A 22,836-nucleotide genomic window follows, 5' to 3' on the forward strand; every position below is an offset into this window, starting at 1 on the left:
AAAGTGCGCTTTAGCTGGAAACACCCAATCACAGAGCTGTAAAATTCTGTAGTTTATAGTCAGATCAAAGGGTTGAGCAAAAACTCATTTAACAATCTGCATCTTAAAACTATTTACTTCAGTGTCAATTTTAAGAAAGTCAGTAACAACGATATAGTGCTATCTTCACAGATTCAATGAAACATCATTTTGAATTTGCTAGCATTGTGATTTACAAGCCTCAGGTGTGACTGTCATCATCACCTGAGGCTCACGGGTTTTAGTATTTAAAGCCATGTGTCCCTTAAATCCATCCTGCAGTGGATCTTAATATTCCACCAATAACAAGAGTCCTCAATCTGAAGAGGCTGATCCAATCTATCCCGGTCTGAATGAATTTTCAATCAGATCAACAGTTTGGTGTAAACTTTTGATAATCCGTTCAATAGGCAAATATGAGCGTCTAACACAACACTTAATCTGATTGATTTTTTCTGGTTGGAATAAACACACCCCCCCGCGACCCTGCAGAGGATTAAGCGGCGTACATATAATGTGTACAGATGATGGATGGATGGATGGATGGATGGAATAAACACATTTTCCTGTGCATGCTCACCTCTGGTGTGGCTATCATGATGTAACTTCACTTCCACAAGGGACAGAAACAAAGTGGTAGACAAGCAGCACTGGTCTGTCACTGGTACAACTTTTTTGTTGGACATCTTAAAGATATAAGGACTGTTGAAGGTTTCATGGTTTCAAGTCATGACCTGCTCTACACTGGTTGGGTTGGTTAGTACTAGGGTAAGAATATCAGGGTAAGCCAATCAGAGGCAGAGGAGGGCGTGGTCCTGCCTTCACCATCTTGGAAAAATAGGCTCAAAGCTAAATGTATGTTGTGGATGGCCTTGTTGTTGTACAGGTTGTTGACCTGCAAGGGAAGTTGATACAGAATATAGTGCTTATTTATGTGATTACATTCATTCTCATAAAGAACTTATTTTTCTGTACATTTCATTTTGTTAATATCAGGTGCTGCCTTTACGTTTACGGCCACTACTTACCGAGTTGGTGCTGTATCTTCCAAATTGTCTGCAGCAGGACAGTCACAGAAGGCACCGTGAGCAGACCGAGCAGGGGGAGTATTTACGCCTTCTTGTTGTGGTTTAAAAGAGTACAATTAAAGGGATGAGTTCCAGACTAACAGAAAAGATGGTAATTAATGTCTTGAAAGGCCAAAATTGTTCATTTAAGTCAAAAACCTCCAGCTCAAAGACTGGGATTTATTGTCCGTTCATTATTTACAGTCTCTCGCTGCGTTTCATTCACTTCCTGTCTTCAGCTCTGTGTAAATCCAGGATTAAAAAACAGGACCGTCCTATACAATGCAAACACTAAACATTTTACCTCGGCCGCTGCAGCTTCCCGAGGCAGCCCCACATTCCCTCTCGCAGATTGGAACCTTTTTATTACCTCCAAAGGACTGACGCCGGCTGAGGGCGGCCTGAGAACACGGCTTTTCTTTTCATTATAAAGCTGTAATTGCCGTGTAATTACTCCTCCATTGTCCCGTTTATCTGCAGAGGGGGCTCTGCAGCAAAGAGCATCAAAACATCAAAGGTGACAAGCTGCCGCCGTCACGCCTTAATATTCACGAGGTCGGCGACAAATATTAGAGCACATGTTCCTGTCACACGACCAAGTCTTTATTCTGAAGTTTCATGTTTATGTACCCACTCATGTAAATGCTGCTGCATTGTTTCCTAGCAGATGATTCCCTGCAGTGGGTAGAAGTTAAATACAGGATTTACAGTCCCTCACTGACAGATCGTAGCCTGAGTGAACAGAAGCCTTATTAATATTAGTCAGGCCGGGGGTCTGTTTGAGTCTTTAATCCTGTATTCTCATGTCTGAACAAATAAGTAAAAGTCTATCAAATTGGCGCGACTGTTCTGAGTTTAACTTATTGTTTATATTGGATGCCTGAATTTAAATTTGTAAACCCTCAAAGTATTTCCAGATGGTGTCATTCAATGGTCAAATTATCAATAATGAATAAGCAACATCTGGTTACACTTTCAAAATAAAGGCACCAAAACTACTTGGTTAAGTTTAGGGAAAGATCATGGTTTGGCCAACAACAACCACTTCCGCTAACATTTTATAATAACCATCCTTCATGGCGGTGAGTAACAACTAATGTTTATTTATTGATTGATTGATTGATTGATTGATTGATTGATTGATTGATTGATTGATTGATTGATTGATTGATTGATTGATTTGCCTTTAAAAAGCCTGCAGATTTTATTCATGTGAGTGATCCAAACTGATCTGAACCAAGTCAGCCGCTGAATTCTGCAGAAGACAGACAGTTCCAGCAGCATCTGCCACAGTAATGGTGTGTGTGCACTGGAAAAGTGTTTATTTATGAAGCTGGACGCTGTTAATTACCAGCATACATGGATAATTATCTCCAACTTCAAACACATTTTAACCCCGGGGGACCCAGAGTGTGTGTGTGTGTGTGTGTGTGTGTGTGTGTGTGTGTGTGTGTGTGTGTGTGTGTGTGTGTGTGTGTGTGTGTGTGTGTGTGCGTGTGGATGAGCTGGACGACGAGCTCGGGACGACGGAAATATCTGCGGCTAATTAGAAGGAAATGATGGGTCGTCAGCAAAATATTCACAAGGAACTGGACCCACAGGGACAGTGGAACACCTGCAGCAGCTACAGATTTTAACTGAATGAAAGTCATTCAACTTATTTAAGAAAAAGCTCCACCTCAACGTGCGTAACAACAGATGTGACTGTTACACCACACAACCAGTGATCATCCATCCTTCATCCTGTGATTCTCATGCACGTGTGCTCATCTCACGGTTATGTAATTGTATCTTGTGGGTGGATTCGGCGCATTACTCAGATTCTGAAACATAAGCCCGATTTGGCTATTTAAATTTAGCATGAATTTGGACCTAAAGTCCAGAAAATCAGTCGAACAAAATGCAAATGAATGTCTTGTTCCATCCACTACTGTTGTGCATCAAAGTAAACAGTGAGTGGCACTAATTCTCCAGCTGGGTGCCATTTAAAGGCGAAGAGGACGAAACAAGATGGATAATAATGTGGAAAATCACGATGCCAAGTCTGTATACGCTGCACTTTTTGTTTTAAATGATACATCAACCTTTCCCAAAACATTTGCAATATTTCAAGCTTTTTTCCAACAATGTCATGTTTTTGGTTGGTTTGTCAGCAGGATCACACAAAAACTACGGAACAGATTTTCACTGAACTTGGATGGATGATGCGTCCCAGCACAGAATAGACCCCATTATCTTTTGGTGTGGATCTGGGATTTTTTTTCTCACTTTCACTAACATTGTGCGATAGGCTGCTGTTTTGTTTTTGTTTTTGTTTTTTTACATGTATTCATTTCTCAGAGAAAAATGGAAAGACATTGATGAAAAAAATCAGGTGTATCAAGGCAGCTAGCTAGTTGATAATAATCATGATCTAGCAGTTTTAATGTTTTTTACTTATCGGATTAGGCTTGACTGAATTAAAGGGGACTGATGGGCCTTGATAGAGGTATGATCTTTACTGAGATCCATTCTAGTTCTAGTTCCATTTTCAAAAACCTGTATTAAAAAAACTGTTCTACCTCCGACCAAATCACTTCCCCTTCAACTTACATAAAAACACATGAACATCAAAGTAACCAATGCAGTTATAAACACAAGGAATACAAAGAAATAGTTGTTTATCTCTTAATGGAGCCTTAATGGAGACGTCTAGGACTTGGAGCCCTGATCATACTGAACCATTTCCAACTTGAACATGAAGGAACCATGTTGAGCGTCACCCTTTGAAAACCTCAGATTTAGATCATTTTGCAGAGATCAGGTTTTACTTTTAAAGAAACTTTGTCTCTTCTTCACTATCAAAATAAGCCACACAAATTATTAAAGTCTTTTCAATTCTGTGAAACAATCAAAATGCCAATGGGGGCAAATACTTTGTAATGATAGTGTAGTTTGAATCATGAAACACAAAGACGATGTAACTCATGCTGACATCTCACAATTGGTTTTGATTTGAATCTGACCGTGTGATTACATAAAATATGTGAAATAAAAGTTAAATGTCTATAACCTATGTAAAAAGGACTCTGTTAAAGCAGTCTGGATGGAACAAAAATCTGAGTTTCTATGAGCTGTAGCTGTGGTGAGACTGCAGCGGTGCCTCTTCCTGTTGCAGACAGAACAACAGCTCCACCCTGTGGTCTGGTAATGACATGCATGGAAGGTGCTGAATTTCTACATCAGTTATTACGTGATGTAATATTTAATGTAGGTATATGTTTTATGACATTATATTGATTTTGTTATTAGCATTAACATCTTAGGGACATCAGTTTATTATCACTTGGAAAAAGCTTTAAAGATCGTCTCCTTGGTGGGCGCAGACACCAGAGCATCTGAATGTTATGTGTTTTACAATCCATGGCATGACTTCATATTAATAAAAACTAATTTTCTCAATTTGACGATAAGTTATCTGATTAAAAATTAAATCTGTGACCTGGAAAGCGGTTATATTCAGTGTTTATTGTTAGTGGGTACTCCTCATGTTGGTTTGGAGGTGTCCTTCAGATGCAGATTTTTTTTTTCCTTTATAGCTTATTTGATGTATATCTGTCATCTATTATAAATAAACCTGCCTATCATCAAAAAGAAAACAAATATTTTTAAAAAATCAAAATAAAATATTTTAAGTAGTTTAATAAAATGTATCAAAACAAAAAAAAGGAGCAAATTAAACCTGTATAACCTGTAAGGTTGTATTTTAAAAAAAAGGACACAACAGTAACAAAAACAAAAACAATAAAAACAAAATAACTATTTAAAAAAGACAGTATAATAGAAATTATGTAAAAGTATGTATATTCTTTAAATGTCTTAAAATTCACAATAATAAATACCACGACACGTTTAATCAGTGATTCAATAACATATTTAATTTTTCAGTGTTTTAGTATAAAAATCCCACCGGCCTGCCGTCGGCTGGTTTCCACTCCCATTGGCTATAACTGTGGTTTTTCCCAGAGAATCAGCTAAAGTACCAAATCTATTTACACACAACATCCACATCCAGAGGGGCCAAACAAAACAGGAAGTCTACCCATCGCTACCCTGCCAAAAATAAAACATCAAACACTATCACCTCACCGCTCAGATTTAATGCTATTAATTCAAAAAAATAAAAAAAAAGATTCTCACAAAACAACAGAAGAGGAAGGGCCTCTACATATGGCTCCTCGTGTGCCCGTAGTATTTTCTTACAATACTCTCTCTATAAAGTAATGCATATACATTTTCTGCTTTACAATAAATTAGTACAGGCACATTCTCTTCTCTCCTACAGCTTACTGTAGTTCAGTTGAGGTGGAAAAGATGATTCTGTGACGTTTTACAGAAGACTTGAACTCATCACAGCACACAAACAAAAAGGCCGAAAACCTGGAAAAACACAATGAAACTGTAAAATAAAATTTTAAAAAAAGAAAGTAACACATTAGTGGGAATCCTGTGGGCAGCAGATTTTTGGTTTTGGTGTGAATGATGCACTTTAGGCATTTTAAACTTTTGAGAGCATCTATATAGATTTTATATAAATATGTACAAACGAAAAAGTAGTCCAGTAAAAACATTCAGTAAAAAAAAAAAAAAAAAGATGCACACAGACACAAAAAAAATTAATGCCAAAGACGAACGAACTTGAAGCTTGAGAACTCAATAACTTACAAAAACTGTAAAAAAAAAAAAAAAAAAATGAGCTGAAACAAAAGTGTTCATTACAGTATGCATGTTTGTTTTTTTCTCTCTGTAGAGATAGCACCAGCAGAAAGGCCGACAGCATCAGTGCCGGCGACGACGTGGATCATCATCACCTCCAACTGTATAAATATCTGAACACCATGTACCAAAACAAACTGAGGGAGTGAATAAATTAGTGTCAGGCCTTGTACAGGGTATTTACACGAGCTGCTGCAGTCACACGCACACTGATGGACATCGTCGTGGCAGTGAGACGGTCGCAGCAGTCTTGCAGCACATTTAAGGAGGTCAGAGGTCAAACTCTGACACATTCAACAGGTTTAATCCCGTGATTTTTCGGTCCTCACAGCCCATGTTTGAGTTTGTTTTTTTTTCTTTCACCTATTTGCACCCGATAACCGAGTCGTTTTCGTTGCATAGCTCTTTGACATAACAAGATGGCCGTCACAAGCTACAGTATTTTGGACACTGGGGACAGATGTGCAAGGTGACATGAAAACGATCCGGTTCCAGTTTGCAGGAAATGGTAAACATGACAAATGTGTGTTCGTTGTGCGTATGAGGCAGAAACTGAACGCTCTGATGTGATCGTGCTCTAAACAAAAAGCTGGAAGGACAAAGAGGAGAGATGGATGATGGGATGATTTCAGAGGTGGTGGGTGGAGGGAAAAGGGGATGGGGGGAAGGGGGGGAGGGGGGTTCAGTCCGTGATGGCGAGGCCAGCTCTCGGCTCCAGCTCACCGCTAACACGGTGCAGGTGGTTCATGGCTCGGTCAAAGGCGAGCCGCACAGCTTTTCGGATGCGGGAGGAAGGAGCCTCCTTTAGCTTAATTTTGTCCAGCGTCTGGTTGATCCCGAAGGGAGCTATCTTGGATCTAGGAAGCCATTGCCTGAAGAGAGAGAAGAAAGAGAAGACAGAGTTCAGTGTGTCTTGTTTCAGACTACATCAGTGACCTCACAGTTTATGTTCTGCCTACTCTCTCACATGTCCTGTTGATGGTGATGATTCACTTAGCTCAGAACATTGTCAGCTGAACAGTGAAATGGACACAATGTCAGGGTTTCCACTGTTTCCAACAGTGTCCTGGTTTTCAACACTGTGGTTAAACAAACAGCTTCTTATAAACTGTTACCTTAATAATCAGACAAAGGTCAAAGCTATAGAGACCCTCCAACAACAGACAGTTGACACCAGAAATGAGTAAATCAGAAGTGTTTTATTATCAGCTGCATTACTTTGTTATCTGCATTAAAATGGACCAGTTGGATCGTATGTGTGTGGGTGCAGGGGCTCTAATATTACAGGATGTGATGGTTATTTCGATATTGATTAACCAGTTTCTATCCAATCTATACCAGCTTAGTTATAATAAATATCTATCACAACAATTCCTCTATCCACAAGATACTTCAATAAAAATCTAGGGGAAGGACTGCAAATCCATTACACCCCTGCTGCATTTTAAGCATCCTGAGATTCTTCTTCTTTTACTTTTTTACTCTTCTTCAGAGTGAGTCGGTGAGTTCCTCACCAGCTGCGCCTGCTGTCGAAGAAGTGGACGAGGAAGAGTTTCTCTGCGGACCTGAACTGCATCCGCTCTCCGGCTCTGAGAACGTCCAGCGGTGGCTGGGGAAGCTCCACCCCGTTGTGCCGACACGCCATCCTCTGTACTCTGGGCTCCATGATCTGTGAGGGTCAAACAGAGATGGGTGGAGCCTGAGTGAAACTGCCTCCTCACAATAACACTGTGGAGTAGATCCTGGTGGCAGCGGCTGCAAAGAAGAAGCCTGCACTCAGAGACACAAGCATGCAAGGCCGAGTCGAGCCGAAAACGCTCTGAGCGAAGCAGCCGACTCCACACATACACACACGCACATACACACAAAGCAGTCCATGATCGGCCAGCTGGAAGCTCCTGCATGGCTGTGAGCACAAATCACGAGCTACAGCACGCACAATGGCAGAGGGGCAGATGGGTAATGAGACACAGAGGGGACCAGCACTCACTCACCAGGGCGGGGTAGGAGGGATATCCACTACACTTAGCCCAAACTAGTTTAAGAGGCTCCAGAACAAATGGAGAAGCAGCGGTGGGCTTCCACACCTCTACAGGAACAACAACAAGCAAGTTATGAAGTATTCAGTGCAACAGACAGAGAGCACAGCCAGTCTGACCAAACAGCCATGCACACAGAGAGGAGGTGTACACACACACGCGCGTGCGCGCACACGTTTTTTTAAAGATTAGCTTTCAAAAAACAGGGATTGGACATGTTTATATGAAACTATAAATCACTGAACCCAGAGAAAATAACAGACTTCACTTCACTTCCTTCTTGTCCATCAAAGGTTTCCCGTTTCTGGACTGTTTATTCATTCAAAAAAAACCTGCATCTGTTCATCTTTCCCTCAGAGGACCATGGACCTTAATTTGGTGAGCTGTGATGAGCTGCTGCTTCAGTAAAACTGGATACCGGATGCTCAAATTTATAATCCACTGCACAGCTGCTTGGCCACACAGGTGGAAAAGTAGAAAAAGTGAAGTAAGGAAGAAAAAATAAAAACGATGCATGGTAGTAAATTAACACTATTGGAAGGAGAAGGACTTTTTAAGAAGGTTAGTAAATGTCCTCAGCAGTCAGAAGAGTTGACCAATCAAAGCATGCCATGCTGTTTAAAACACACTCATCAGATGACCCTCGCTACTGGCTCACCTGAAGAGATCTTGGCAGCTTTGGTGAACTCTCCATTCTCGATGCAGGTCATCAAAGTGCTTTTGTCATCCACAGTGCTCCGTCGAGCTGCCGCTGGTCGTCCTTTACCACTTTTAGGAACAATGACAGTGCTGAATGAGACGAGAGGAAAGCTAGGTAAGGAAAATGTTCAGAAACACCTAAGTAGTCTGTAGGAATAAGCATTACATTGTAATGTAGCTATGCAACACTTTGTATCCCTTTTCAGAGTTAGACTAACCCTCTTTGGCTTTTCCTGATGGCATCAGTGTCACCCATTTATTCCATGTACCACTGCATAATGTACAAGGGAGGTATAAATGAAAATAAACAGAAAAAACTGGCTCAATTGTTTTTGTATTCTTGTATTTAACTTTATAAATAAGTAACAACATGAGGTTACTCGATTAGAAACTGTGGTCCAACCCCAAAGGTCACCTTCCAGTTCAGAGACGTGTGTTCAAGAGAAATTCAGTTTTCACACAATTTTCATCTCAGCCTGGACAGTATCATGTTGGAAATACTGGACAAAACTATTCAAATAATAAATAAGCTGGAACTTTGGCTCTGGATGTTTCCTCCCGAACTCACCTCGTGCCACATAGGACACTTCCACTGGAGGAGATGCTCGACTCAGAGGCACAGCGCCGGCGAGGCTCAGGCAGGCGAGGAGACGGTAAGATGTCCTCCTCCTCCACCACAAAACCGTTTGCTATTCCTGAAGGGAAAAAAAACAGGAAACTTTATACAGTATAGTGATGGGTCAGGGTGCATCAGAACTCTTAAAATTAAAGCATGACAACCAGTCTCCAAGCGGGTACCTGTGCCGAGGCGTTTTATCGGCGACTCCTCGTCATCGTCCTCAACATCGGCGCTGCTGCTCCGTGTTCTTTTCTTAGGAAGGAGGAGCGTCTCAAGCCGGGGGATCACCACTGACAGGAAGGTTTTGGTGCCCAGGGGCGGCGGCGACACAGCGGATGCCTCTTGGGTCTTCGGTGGTTTCTGTGGGCTGGCACTCTTGGACTTGCGGAAGAGGTTGTTAGTCCGTCGGTTGCAGGCTCCAGAGGCTTCGGCGTGGAGGTCGCCATTGAGGAGCAGCGGGTCTGGGATGTGCCCGTTGGGGGTATCTGGGGGCACTGAGGTAGTTGTGTCTGTGTCGCCATCGAGCTCCATGGGGGTATGGTCCATGCTGGTTTTAACCGCCTTCAGAGGGGGCGGTTCCAAGTCACCGGGTGAGATGTCGATTTGCGACAGTGAGGTTAACAGCTCTAATGTTGGCGGAGGTAAAGGCTTCTCCTCCTGTGGTGTGCAGGGCTCTACCGGGGGTTCAGGTTGTGGTTTCTCCTCCAGCTCAGTTGCAACAGGCTCAGGGGCAGTGGGCAGTGTCGTTGGGAGGGACTTCTTCAGGCTCATTTCGCTGCGGACCTCCATGATGGTCTTCTTCAGAAGTTTGAGCCTCTTGCTGCGGGACGGGCTGTGTTTCATGGCTCTGCTCAGGTCCAGCTTCTCCAGCAGCTCCTTCAGCTGATCCTCCAGAGGAGTCCGCTGACGATAGGTGGGGGTCAGCAGACGGTCCACTGAGAGAGAGACAGAGAGAGAGAGAGACAGAGAGATTTTGATGACATCGCAGTGTTATCTCCATTACATCACTCAAGCACTTCTATTTCATCTGCAACTGATATGCCCAACAAAAGTTGAAAGAACTCTTCAAATTGTCAAAAAACACAAAGACATTCTTTAACCAACAAGTCTTTGCAGTGGAGGAACCAGACCCAGATGATGTTTGAAGACTACTTGAAAAATGACCAGACATCGATTTTCAACACTGCCACTGACAAATGTTTTCGACTTACCATCCTCCCAGGAGAAGGGGGGCAGCACCTCCAGTTTTGGGGCCTCAGGCAGATGTAACCCACTGGCGAAGTCAAAGCCGATTCTGTCAGCCTCTCTGCGGGCCCTGCGGAGGATGACTCCTCCGTGGTCCTGCATCCGCTGAGCTGCCTTGTGGAAAAACGACTCCTTGGAGTTGTACGACATGCAGTTGGAGATGATGAGGTTGAAGTCGTCCTCGAAGTCCTCCAGGCTCCTGTAGCTATGAAGGTCGATTCGTTTCCTCATGGTGGAAAAGTCCATGGGGTTCTTGATGTGGTCCAGGTAGTCAGGAACCTGTAGGAGACAAGAGACACGTTGGAGACCGCCTGAGAGGATCGTCTACAAGGATCCACTGTGAGGACATTCTGAAGAATTGGAACTATACCAAGTGGCGGAGCATGGGTTCATCAGCTGACCTCATTAGCAATATCTACACTTCCTTTGCATGTTTCACAATAAAAGAATTAAAAACACACATAAGTGATGTGTTTGTATCAACAGTAGCTTTATCTAACGAACAGAGCAAAAATAAAAATTCTACTGGGTCTCAGCTGTGGGAAGACACCAGTTCTGTCAAATTAAATGTTAACAACTCTTCCTGGGTATTTTAGTCTATTTAGTCATTATCCATGACTTGAATGTAGAGCTGCATTTCATCATTTCCCCCTATTTACCTCTTTGATGTTGACGGGCTGAGCGAAGATACTGTACTGATCCTTCTCCTGCAGCTGACTGAGCACGGCTCGCAGCAAGATGTTGAAGGGGGTCAACTGGTATTCCAGCACCGACTGCTGCTGCTTCATCTGACGGGAAAAGACACAGTCAAACAATTCCATACGGTGAGCCAAAGTTTCAATACATGTGAAAAGGATCAAGTGCGATCACAGTTCAGTGTTATGTTCATATTGAGCGTAATATGGATTTATGTCACTTCCTTGGTGTGAATGTGTGAAGGCATCTAACAATCAATACATCTTGCGTTTGTAGCATTTTATTCAAGTGTTGTGAGCATAACACAAATCCAGCTCATCCATGAAATCTGGGAGGTTTTGGTGACACTGAAAGCAACTATACTATACTTTAACTATAAATAACTATTACCTATTGAAAATTGATCATGATCAACAAATCTATAGTGAAAAGTCAGTCATTTTTTAAGCGAAATTGTCAAATATTTCCTGGGTTCAGCTTTATCAATTCAATGATTTTCATCACCTCTTTCAGTAAATGAAGTTTCCTTAGGTTTTAAACTGTTGGTTGGATAAAAGAAGCAATGTGAGTCGCTTCAGGCTCTGCTTCTGATGAGCATCTTAAAGACTGAATGACTGATTCATCCCTGTTGGTGATTTTTTTAAAATCCAGACAGGAAATCTGTTGACATTATTTGTAGATCCCTTGAGATTAAATATAGCTTTGAACTTTGTGATGCAGAAGCAGTAAATGTTGAAATGACTCTCACCTCCTCCCTCTTGAGCTTCTCTCTCTTCCTGATGAGCTCCAGCAGCAGGCGAGCTCGCTCGAGGTCATGGCGAAGGCGGTGCCACTCCTTCAGCTGCTCCTTCAGTGCCTGGTTGTTCTCCTGCGAAAAGGGCACAGACAAACATTTTTCAGCGACAACTTCAATGAAAGGTAATGCTCCACTGTGGGAAGCCGCTGGGCGTCAGCAGCACTGACCATCTGCTTGGCTTTGGACGGCTGAGGGTTGGCCTGTAGCCTGCGGATCAGCGGCACATTGTTCCTCGACTGCCTCTTCTGCACCCAGTAGCTCAGCACCCGCTCAACAAACAGACGCTTCCTCTGAACTGCCACCTGGTTCAGGATGGTGTCAAAGCTGAAACAAAAGGAGACATTTAATCAATAAATACTTCTGTCAGTATTCAGAGATAACCTAAACAGAAACAAAAGCTTTTATTTTTCATTTTTTTCATGGCTATATTAGGTTGAGATCAGTTATATCTGGATGACTGACTACTAGATGCTTTCTGGTATCCTGTTGCCTGCCTACCTTGATGCAGTGATACTGGGCCCAGAGTTGGTGGGGTTCTCAGGCTCTGGCTCTGGTTCTGGCTCCGGTCTTTTAGTCTTCTTCTTCTGCCAGCCCTTGCCCCGGGCCTTCCCCCTCTTGTCTGCCCGCTTGTGGCAGGCTCCATTTTTCGGGTGTGACTCCTCGTAGATGTTGAGGGGTCGGCGATCGCAGCCTTCAGGCGTGTGGCTGCAGCAGTAGGCGGTCTTTTTCACAGAAAAGGTGGTGGTACCGGACGTCGTCACCTCTTTCACAGGTTCCATCTTCATGTAAAGGCCGGCCTTTTGGGCACAGCTGACATGGAAGGCAGTGTAACAGTTGATCTTATCGCACTGGATGCATGCTCCTGCACCTTTCTCTTTACACAGGTAACAGGTGAGCTTCCAGCGTGCTGGTGGGATGTTACGGACGCCATCAATGGGCTCAATAAAAACTGTGTCAGAGAAACCGACCTCAGGCACCCATAGAGCACACGCTACGTGACCCCAGCGGTCGTCATCAGTCCTCTTCAGGGCTCCGCCTCTGTTGGGACAAAAGACGCACTCAGCAGGCCGCGATGGGCACTGTAGACAGTGTCTGCACAGCCACTGGCCCTCAGGGATGTACGGCACGCCATAACACTCCTGGTGCACGGGGATATTGCAGGAGTCACAGAAGAGAATGACATTACTGTCAGCACCATCTCCGTCCATGCAGATGCAGCAGACAGCGTCCTCGTCCACCAGCGACTGCAGGTCGCTCTGACCCTGCGTGGCTGAGAACGACTCCTTTTCAAAACGGTCCATTAGGAACTCAAACAGGTTGTGCGACACTTGACTGATGCCCTCGCTCTTCCTCTTCTCGTTGATTAGCTCAAGCCAGGCAAAATCCTCCTCGTCCATGTCGTACTCCACCTCCTCATCCAGCTCCTCTGCTGTCCTCTCTGTGTATTTGTAATATGCTGCCGGCCTCCTTGGCACCACTGGCAAGTTGTATTCAACCGTTCTAACCTTTGGCTCCAACAGACCTCCTGCACTGCCGTGCTGGCCAATGCCACCAAGCGATGCCGTAAGTGCTGCGTTCTTCTTCTGCCGGTTGTTTTTGAGACGCACAGAGCGCACCAGGACCTGCTGGGGCTTCTCGTTGTTCTCCTTGTTGCTGTTGCACTCCATAATCTCCTGAGCTGTGGGGTCGTCGTCAGTGATGACGTCCAGCTTGTCATAGATGCTGAATCGGTGCACACGACCGTCCACTTCAAGCTCCACTATTCGCTGAGCCTGTGCATATGTCAGCGTCTCCCGGTTGGGTGACGGCTTGATGGGAGAGGAGTCCCTCTTCAGCACCGTCGGGCGGTGCTGTCGACTTTTTTTCTTCATTTTGAAGCCGTAAAGACCCTGAAAACCAAACAGATGAAACGCCAGTGTCAATAACTCAGAGATATGGTATTGTGGCTGCAAAATCTCCTTGCATGAAGTCATCCTCTGAAGCAACAACCAGAACACAGAGCAGTGTAAGTTACACTCCGGTGTGGAAGGGTAATTTACAACCTTACGCTCACCGTTGTCTTAACAGTGTTTCTACTAGGATGTCAGCACCTCTTACAGCCTTCAATCGTAGAGGAACATTTAAGAGTGAAATACATAACTTTTAGTCAGAGCCATTTATTCTGCTCTGTGGGTCTCCTTTCAAGACGCTTTGAGGATTTCTATGAGCTGCCTACAATATCAACTGAGCCTGCATTAAGATTTAAATGCAACACTAGGCAAACTTTCAATATGTTCAACATGCAACAATACTGGCACTCATCTGGTTTCACAAGTGTCGCGTGTGAGTCTTTGGCAACATCTACCAGGAGATGCTGGTGATGCAAATGTCCTGACTACATTAAGGCTGTTTATCTGTGCCACTCTGATACCTGACTCTCTGTGCCGATTCTAAAACTATCCATTACTTCAGTTTAGGAAATATTTGTGTTTAATAACTTTCCTAACGTGCTTTGCTAAACACATCACTTCTAAATATAGAACTTTGCCTTCAGAAAACTGAGTGTGCTGTACAACATTTTAAGTACCACAGGCTTCAGATCAAATCTTCATCCAACAACATGCTGCTGCTGCTGCTGCTAAAATGAAATCGAGGACCCCTCCCCTACAAAATCCCAGATGAGCATGAGATCCTTCCTGTCAAGTGATTAGCACAAAAAAACAACCGTAACAAGTCATGACTGTGTCCTGCAATTCACAGTAGGGAAAGGTATCAATATACTGAGATTTGAGAGGCTCAGCTCTTGTCATAGTAAAAGATAAATGTTTATGCTCAAGTGGTAAATCTGTGTTTGTATCCTCCGGCACATATCTTGTCTGCACTGTGTGTTAGTCGACTGGCAGTCACTGAGCTGAATTCCATGTTTGTTTCAATCTTTCTCTTCTCAACGGATATTTTTCTTGAATAAATGATGATTCGAGAATGTGAAAAATGTCCACCAGTTTCCCAGATTCCATGTTTGATAATGTTTAAATGCCTATCTTTATCTGACGGACACTCAAAAACCCAAAGACATTCAGTTAGCTTTCCAACAGGACTGAGCAGACCAGCTAATACCTGGCCTTTAACCTCGAGAATGTCTGGAATTTCGCTGAGATAACGGCTGTTTCATCATTAAAACTGCCATTTATTTTTTCCAAATAATCTGTGTCGCTGTGTGTGTCCTCCTGTAACCTTACATGTGCTCTCTGCACTGTGTGGGAATAGTGAAAACAAATTCCTTTAAACTGTCGACATACTTGGCCTCTTCTGTTGTGCTGCTAAAATCGGCACGCAGCTACAATTGTGGCCTTATGGGGACAAAAGGGACACGAAGCTGGGCTGGGAGCTTTAAACATGAAGCCCTAGTGTCAGGCTCATTTTTGCTCTCAGCACGCTTTCAGTCTGCTAGCTCAATGTAGTAACAGCACAGGGGGCGGAAACGGACTGCATGTGATAACGTGCACTGGATGAATGAAAGAAATGTTCCCGGAGCAGCACAGAGAGCCGACGAACGGCTCAGCTAGCCGGGCCGAAGCCGCTGACAGCGGGTTGTTGTTCGGGATCAGCGGCCACCAGCACAGCGGCTTCAACTCGCCCAGCTTCTCCCTGACTGTGTATTAAACGGTTCCTGCTAGCCACGGCTAGCATTAGCATCGCTCAATCGAACGTCAACTGCGATCTATGCGATCCATCAATGTTGCTTCAACGTTATGAGCCAAACACGGGTTTGTTACAGGAAAAGACTACCCGGTGATGTCCTCCCATCTGACGGCGGCCTATCCGGTCGCCAGTTAAACGCATTAGGACACTCCGTCCACAATCCTGGCTAACGGTAGCCAGCTAGCATTACACCTCACTGAGGGGGGAGGAAATATGGCGACCAACACAACAAGAAAATGCCTCGATAGAAAAGGGTGGCTTTTCCTCAGAGCAGCGAGGATTGGTTTTGAGTTTAAACCGATGTAGACTGTAGAGGGGTGACATTCCTGGGTGAGGACAGAGTGAGGCTGGACTTACCTCGGTATTTCACGAAATCTGCTTGTTAAAACAGCAGCAATGGCGGCGCGGCCTGTGAAGCAAAGCGACAGTTAAATCCACATTCAGTCCGCTCATCCAACAGCGGCCGCGGCTCGCGCTGAACCGAGTCAAACTTGAAGGTAACCGACAGGTATCCAGGGCGACGGAGCCGGTCTCGGGTGTTATACTGTAATCAGGTTGAACACTGATCAATAGGACTGATCAGAAGCAGTTGGAAGTGGTGGAGCTCAGCAGCTGCCCGAGCTTCTCTTCCCCCAACAACAATGCGGTTGTGTGAATCTTTACGCCGTGACGTCACGGCGTGCAAAGGAAAACCCGGAAGTCGCTGCTATGGCTTTTGAGGGAGATTTACTGTACAAGTTCTTTAATTTAGAACAGTACAAATATAATCCAGAAAAGGCGTCATTTAAAGAACCGAAACACTCCAATGTGCTTGCTTTGATGGACTAGGTAAATGAACAGGGGATTTTAAAGGAAACATTAAATGTTATTCTGTTTTTGTTACTGTCAACTGTGTGGTGGCCCTGAAGTGCAGATCACAAACACAAACTGCCACGATTATACTCAATGTGGGACTGAGTCAGTATAACCTACAGTGTGTCACTGTCTGTTCATTGTAATAAAGGAACATGTCTGCCAGGGCAGCTGTGTGGCTCACTGATGTGTTATTAATAGGTTTTGGACAACAATGGAGCTCTATGGCACAGAGGGGCAAGAGGCTTCAGGCTTTGGATGCACACATAATACAAATAAGTAATAGCAAATAATTGTTAGTTTGGGTTTGCAAAAGGGTTTTGGTGACAGGAAGAAAAATACAGAATCACTAGAGTTGGTTATCACTGTCTGCACAGAGACTTGGTGCTAAAGGCTTTCCCTGTTTCGGGATTTTACCTCCAAAACCACTGATCAGAGGTCGTTTTATTTCAGATTGGAAAAATAAGATATTATTACACTGTCAATCTTCACTAAACCAGCTATGGAATTGTTCAGAACCTGTATATAAAACGATATATATAGTTGTTAGGATAAACTCTTGATATGTTTTACTTCAAATTGACCCATCCAGTTTATGATCTTTGAACAAGTGACGTTAATGCTTAGTAGAGATGTTGATGAAGGTTCTCAGTCATCCAGGTCATTGCACCTTGGCTCACTTAGCCTTAGCAACCCCCATGAAGACCAGTTGGGTCAATGACCCACAAGTGGCCTTGACAACTCTGAAACTCAGACCTTAATGACTCTGTAAGGACATGCCCACACAGAATTTAAATCACTGCAAACTCCCCTCCAGTAAGTTAGAACTGAAGCAGCCTCTTGGATGAGAGGTGAACGTTTCCAAGAAACTGAAACAAGTCCAGCTGACTACGATACAACACTTAGAAGCTTCATAGAAGCAACTAACTGCAGAACTGGATGGCCATTGAAATTGAATTAATGTATATCACAATGCAGATTTGTCTCCAAGAATTTACTTTTATTTTTAAATCCTAAAATATTTACAATTCCTTATGCACAGGATGGTCAGAAAATACTCCACATAAATCAAGCAGAACAGTAAAAAAGGAACTCCTCCAATTGTAAAAACCTCCAGTTCAGCAAAAGGTCTACTCTAGACTAAAGCATGTTTTGCCTAGCTCAGCACAAAGGCTGGAGGCAGATGGAACTGGGCTGGGCTTGACAAGTCTTGGTCCTATTGCAGAAATGAAACAGATATCCATCTTCTTATCTGACAGAAAACACTTTCCCAAAACTGCTGGACTGTTCCTCTTCGACAACTCTGCCCTGTCTTATGAGCAGGTGTATCTGGTGTATTTTTTTTCTCCCCCCCAAGTAATCAAGCAGCAGTCAGATGAATCAGGTGGACTCAGTCGGTGGCTCCGCCTCGCCTTGACACTGTTTGGGACAGCTGGACGGAGTGTCCTCTTTGGACAGCAGGTTGTTTTTGCGGAGGTGGCAGGCCTGCTGGTAAGGGGGGCGTATGGGTGGCTGGGTGGGAGGGGTGTACTGATACTCTTTGCCAGCATCCAGCTTAAGACAAGAAACAGTAAGAGAAATAGACAACAGCATGTATGAGATTGTGCTTGGGTGAAGAAAATAAAGAATAACTACATGCATCACTTAACAACAACGTAACAAGAATCCCTTTAAACAGCCCCAATTTATCCATAATTTACCCCTGAAAACACATCAAATACCCTAATCTATTGAGGTGTTAGGTCAATAGAGACACCTTAATCTGTCCATTAATTTGAAAAACTCAACCCTGAAACACACCTTGAATAGAAAACCCCTTAAATATTGAGTAAATGTTAAGGGGTTCATGACTTTCCCCTTAATTTTGGGTCAATCAGAAGGATTGTTTATTTAGAGGTTAACCTCATTTATAGTTTCTAAACAGATAAATTAATAGATTATAATAATGATTTAACTGACTTAACTGGAATATATAAACAGTTTGATTGGTTTTAAAAGGTGAAAATTTGTTTTGAGTACCATTCCTGAATTTCCTCATTAACTGAACAATTGCATATCTTATATGCCATTTAATGGTGGCTTTTGTGTAAACTGTTACATTTTGAGGGGTGTACACCACTAAGAAACTATTGTCATGCAGATTATCCATTAAATCCCATTTAATATTTAATTCACTTAATTTATCTATTAATTATCCCCTTAATATAAATTTTCATTTCAAGGGGACATTAAATAAAGCAATATAACCTTACCAGATACAATCAAACAGAGAATGGAATGACAGATATTTCAATGATAAAAAAGGAACCATGTTTCTGATTGACTCAGTAAAGACCATGAGGATAAACCTGTGTCGCCTCACCTGCAGAGGGTAGGTTCTGTCTGAGTCGTAGGCGCTGAGATCACCACACGCAAGGAAGGGAACGATGACCCTGTTCGGACCCTCTAACTGGTTAAAGTCTACATCTGAGGCACAGAGAACAGAAAACCCAGACTGAGAACAGACAGAGGAGAACCAGAGGACCAGGACATGCAGGGAGACTTAAAAACTGATCCATATGTTATTTATGCTACTGAGACAAAGGATGTTATTCAAAACTAAACAGAAACCACATCTGTTCTAAGATCTGTACAGATCAGATATCCTGGACAGACCACGTATGTAAAAGGGTTCCAAGTTACCGTAGGAATGATCCAGCAGAGGGTTGGACATGTTGGGGATGTAACCTTCAGGAGGACAGTAATTCTGACACACCACAAAGGCCTCTGTACACAAACAGACACAAAGACAGTGAGTATCAACAGAGTTCAACACCAAAGGTTTGGATGTGAATTAGTGTGGTAAAACCAACACACAGAATATCCAAACTTAAAGTAAAATCTGATTAAACTGTGTTTCTCAGATTTCACTTCTTCCAATTCTTGACTAAAACAGCTGCTCATTTCTGTTACTAAACTGCAACTCATAGCACAAAAGAAAAAAATGTATAAAAATTCTCTAGATGAGTTAGGGGCGAGCCGTGTGACCGGTCAGTTCGTACGGGGTCTCACCAATGCTGGAGTTTCTGCTGCTGCGAGGCTTTGCACAGGTAACACCGCTGAAGAAGATCTTCAGCTGAGAGTACAGCAGAGTCACATCTTTACCTCTGAAGATCTGAGACACACAGGGCAGGACAGGGTTAGTGCAGTCTGATCTGACAGTGGCTCTGACCCACAATGCACCACTGCACACAAACGATACACACCGTGGCAAAATTGGACTCACCTTGGCCACAAATGTCCCTCCAGGTTTCAGGACATGAGTTGTGATGTTCAGAGCCTGAGAGAAAAAAAAAAAAAAAAGAAGTCAGCATGACATCACAGACTGACAGGTGAATTAAACACCTCTCTACTTACAGCCAATAGGAGTTGAGCCTGGATGTACTCATCCACATCATGGAGTCCGGTTACTATGGAAACAAAATATGAAAATTACTTCAGATAACAAACAGGCGTCACCATACTTCAACATACCACAGAGTTATCTTTGTTTTGCATAAAAACACCAACATAACAACTTATTCAAGAAATACGTATTACATTCTTTGAAACAGAAATATTCATGCACTCTGTATAAAAAAGCTTAACATTGTCCCAGGTCGACCAAATCTGCTCCTCAGATTCAATATGTTTTTGACAAAACGTACGTTCATTACAAATTAGAATTCACTGCATGGACAAATATTGTTAACTGTTTTAAAATGAAATTCTTTTCAAAGCAATGTCATGGAAACCTTTACTTTAGCCTTGGAAATTATTGCTGTTTCCTTCTTTTGCAATGTTGTCAAGACAAAATAAGCAGAGTTCAAACATTTCAAAAGAAAAAATACTGTGAAAACAACTGCACACTGAGGTGAAGTGTTTTCAGACCTTCATCATGAATTTCCCAGGGGTAGTGAGAGTGTCAGTCTCAGGACTGTGTTACAGATAATTCCTCATGTTTGGAGCATAAAAAGTAAAGGCAGATTTCTGAATAAACCCGCAGGATTTAAAGCTTAAGGAATTTAAATGGAAATAATTCCTTGCAACTGAATTAAGCCATTCAAAGGGAGACGGAAGAGACTTGAAATCAGGTGAGGACAGACAGACAGTGAGCGTCTTACCATCTGGAGCTCCATCACACACCACTAGGTCGGCCGGCTGACCCTCAAAATGACGGATTATCTCCTGAGCTGTCGACACCTGAGAGGAGGAAGGCGACAGATCATGTGAAGTCAGCAGCCCTCCACAAATACCACTGGAGTTCTATGAGAATTACATGTTAATTCCTGATGTCTTTACCTTTGTGATGTCTCCCTGGATCTGAGTGACTCCTGGCAGTGGAGCCATGGCCTGCAGATCAACCGCAACGATCTTCACCTCCTCACCTCCGTCCCCACTCTCACCCTTCTCCTCCCGCCCTCTGAGTGCAAAAACAAATCAAGTCATTATTAGAAGGTGGAATTTAAATGCAGCAGAGTGGCACATCAAAAGAAAACATTTTCTTAACTCAGGATTTAAAATATTGTACTTTATTGTAATGAATTGCAATTCAAGTGTAGTCGCACTTTTAGATGTTTTCCATCCAGGTGAGTATGTTTATTTAAAAGACAAAAGAAGCAAAACCTGAGTTTCCGGCTGAGGACCTGACTCCAGCTGCCAGGAGCTGCACAAAGATCTACTGCTCTGTTCACACCTATGAGAGAAAAATAAACCTTTATCAGTTAGTTTTTGACAAAGTAGGCAATTGTTTACAGAGAGCATAAGAGTAAAAACAGTGACAGAGGCATGGATGGATGACAGAGGAGCCTGGGAGAGCCCTAAAAGGACAGTTAAAAGGCCCATTTATACCTTTTTCACCCATGACATACACACACACAAACATCAAATGTTTGGTTGCTGTCACGTGTAAAAAGAATTTTTAACATTCTTTGAATCAGCTCCAGGAAGGGAGGGGACTGTAAGCCCATGGGGTAATACTCATCACATGGACACAAGGTAAGAGGAGAGGCATGTCTCAGGTGTCCTGGGCCTCTTACCGGTGAACAGGTTGAACTCTTGGTCGAGCTGCAGCAGCTTGAAGGCGCTCCTCGCTCTCCAGCCCTCTTCTTTGGCTAGACGGTAGTAAATGTCCCGCTTGTCTTTGGAGGAGCGACCCATCGTGACCTCTGATGGAAAACACACACAACCGCATGTATGGTGGTTTCTCTTCTTTTAGTGAAATTTCTATGACATGATTGTTTTAAACATTTGCTGATACATCATCCGTTTTTCTTTTTTATTATTTGTATAATGTATACGATGAAATAACCTAATTTTTTTTTTTTTTGTAGTTGTTCAGCCGAATTGAAGAGCACGTCAAAGTGAACCTAAAACTATATTTAACGATAATTTCGTCGACAAAGGTATTGTGCTGGAGATGGTTATCATGGTCTAATTAACTTTTTAAACGGACTACGGTGTCAAGCGTACAAGAAACGACACATTTCACGGCTGTCAGAGCTTATTATCTCATATTAGGTCGTGTGTGTCTCTGAATTGAATACATAAATATTTATACTAAACACTACACGCAAAACAATACCATGACTTCAATTTAAACAGCGTTTTTGGGCCATTTACTATCCGTTGTACATACTTGTTCACGTGCTGTTCCGGTGTCGACGATGAAAAGACCCCTGCCGATAGCTGTCCCAGAAGCGCCTGTTCAAAATTTCGTTGCCAAAACTCACCTTCTCCGCTAAAAGATTAAAAAATAAAAAATAAACTTAGACATTATTGTTGAGCTTTATCAATGTTTCCAAATGTATATTTCAACCAGCAATTTCTGTCTGTACACAGGTGTACATTTAATCTTATTTTTAAAGTGTATTTATGCGCATAAAGGCAATGGGATGATTTAAACAGAGGAAACAAATAAATAATACACGTTTACCAATAAGCAAGTTTTTTTTTATGTTTCCTATTTTTTTTTCTTTTCTTTTCTTCTTCTTCTTGCTTTACAGTATTTCCAAGCTTCTGTCTTCTCAGTAGCGGCCACATGGTGTCGCTGTACATACATGAAATTACTCGACACAGGCGCTGAAAGGAATAATGTGAATAACTGGTCCAAGTAAAACACATTTTTATTTTCTGTACAAATAGGAGGAAAAATTGTTTTATTGTAAATTAAATATAAGAATGCAAATGGAGAAAAAAATACAGTATTGAAAATGGCCTAAAAGATATTAAGATACAAAAAAAGTTCTGTCTTGAGCAAAATTGACAAAGACAATTCCTTAAGTGTCAATGTCTATATTAAATCTAAATCAATTTTGCATGCAAATTGCATGATTCTTGAGCATTATTGGC

The 22,836-nt window shown here is 42.7% G+C and overlaps 2 protein-coding genes across 5 annotated transcripts; both read right to left on the reverse strand.

The window, feature by feature from the left end:
- Nucleotides 1-4,979: 4,979 nt before the first annotated feature.
- LOC119024310 (bromodomain-containing protein 1-like) lies at nucleotides 4,980-16,468 on the reverse strand. Of its 3 annotated transcripts, XM_037106968.1 has the most exons (12): nucleotides 15,973-16,468; nucleotides 12,433-13,823; nucleotides 12,102-12,258; nucleotides 11,887-12,006; nucleotides 11,102-11,230; nucleotides 10,409-10,721; nucleotides 9,377-10,132; nucleotides 9,147-9,273; nucleotides 8,538-8,668; nucleotides 7,835-7,929; nucleotides 7,355-7,509; nucleotides 4,980-6,712 (listed from the first exon to the last, which is right to left on the reverse strand). In XM_037106968.1, exons 2-12 carry the CDS (start codon nucleotides 13,803-13,805, stop codon nucleotides 6,523-6,525), a joined length of 3,546 nt encoding a protein of 1,181 aa, XP_036962863.1. In that variant the 5' UTR covers nucleotides 13,806-13,823; nucleotides 15,973-16,468; the 3' UTR covers nucleotides 4,980-6,522. The 3 variants fall into 3 exon arrangements, with proteins under 3 accessions (XP_036962863.1, XP_036962862.1, XP_036962861.1); XM_037106967.1 differs by lacking the exon at nucleotides 7,835-7,929 and having other exon boundaries at nucleotides 8,538-8,647; nucleotides 15,973-16,464; XM_037106966.1 differs by lacking the exon at nucleotides 7,835-7,929 and having other exon boundaries at nucleotides 15,973-16,456.
- A 974-nt stretch (nucleotides 16,469-17,442) lies between these two features.
- Nucleotides 17,443-22,234, reverse strand: ftsj1 (FtsJ RNA 2'-O-methyltransferase 1). 2 transcript variants are annotated; one of them, XM_037106969.1, is made up of 11 exons: nucleotides 22,124-22,234; nucleotides 21,525-21,653; nucleotides 21,112-21,181; nucleotides 20,788-20,908; nucleotides 20,610-20,688; nucleotides 19,864-19,916; nucleotides 19,733-19,786; nucleotides 19,519-19,621; nucleotides 19,150-19,233; nucleotides 18,830-18,933; nucleotides 17,443-18,021 (listed from the first exon to the last, which is right to left on the reverse strand). In XM_037106969.1, the coding sequence occupies exons 2-11, from the start codon at nucleotides 21,643-21,645 to the stop codon at nucleotides 17,848-17,850; spliced, it is 963 nt and encodes a 320-aa protein (XP_036962864.1). In that variant the 5' UTR covers nucleotides 21,646-21,653; nucleotides 22,124-22,234; the 3' UTR covers nucleotides 17,443-17,847. The 2 variants fall into 2 exon arrangements, with proteins under 2 accessions (XP_036962864.1, XP_036962866.1); XM_037106971.1 differs by lacking the exon at nucleotides 22,124-22,234 and adding an exon at nucleotides 22,070-22,094.
- Between the last annotated feature and the right edge of the window lie 602 nt (nucleotides 22,235-22,836).

This window comes from Acanthopagrus latus, chromosome 8 (genome assembly GCF_904848185.1).
Source record: "Acanthopagrus latus isolate v.2019 chromosome 8, fAcaLat1.1, whole genome shotgun sequence".
Taxonomy (NCBI): domain Eukaryota; kingdom Metazoa; phylum Chordata; class Actinopteri; order Spariformes; family Sparidae; genus Acanthopagrus; species Acanthopagrus latus.

Coding starts and splice junctions, on each gene's coding strand:
- LOC119024310 (XM_037106968.1), bottom strand. CDS start 13,805: ATGAAGAAAAAAAGTCGACAGCACCGCCCGACGGTGCTGAAGAGGGAC. Junction 11,231..11,886: donor AGAAGCTCAAGAGGGAGGAG/GTGAGAGTCATT, acceptor TTTTCCCGTCAG/ATGAAGCAGCAGCAGTCGGT. Junction 6,713..7,354: donor TTCGACAGCAGGCGCAGCTG/GTGAGGAACTCA, acceptor CTCTCTCTTCAG/GCAATGGCTTCCTAGATCCA.
- ftsj1 (XM_037106969.1), bottom strand. CDS start 21,645: ATGGGTCGCTCCTCCAAAGACAAGCGGGACATTTACTACCGTCTAGCC. Junction 19,622..19,732: donor GAGGGACATTTGTGGCCAAG/GTGAGTCCAATT, acceptor TGTGTGTCTCAG/ATCTTCAGAGGTAAAGATGT. Junction 19,234..19,518: donor CAGCAGAAACTCCAGCATTG/GTGAGACCCCGT, acceptor GTTTGTGTACAG/AGGCCTTTGTGGTGTGTCAG.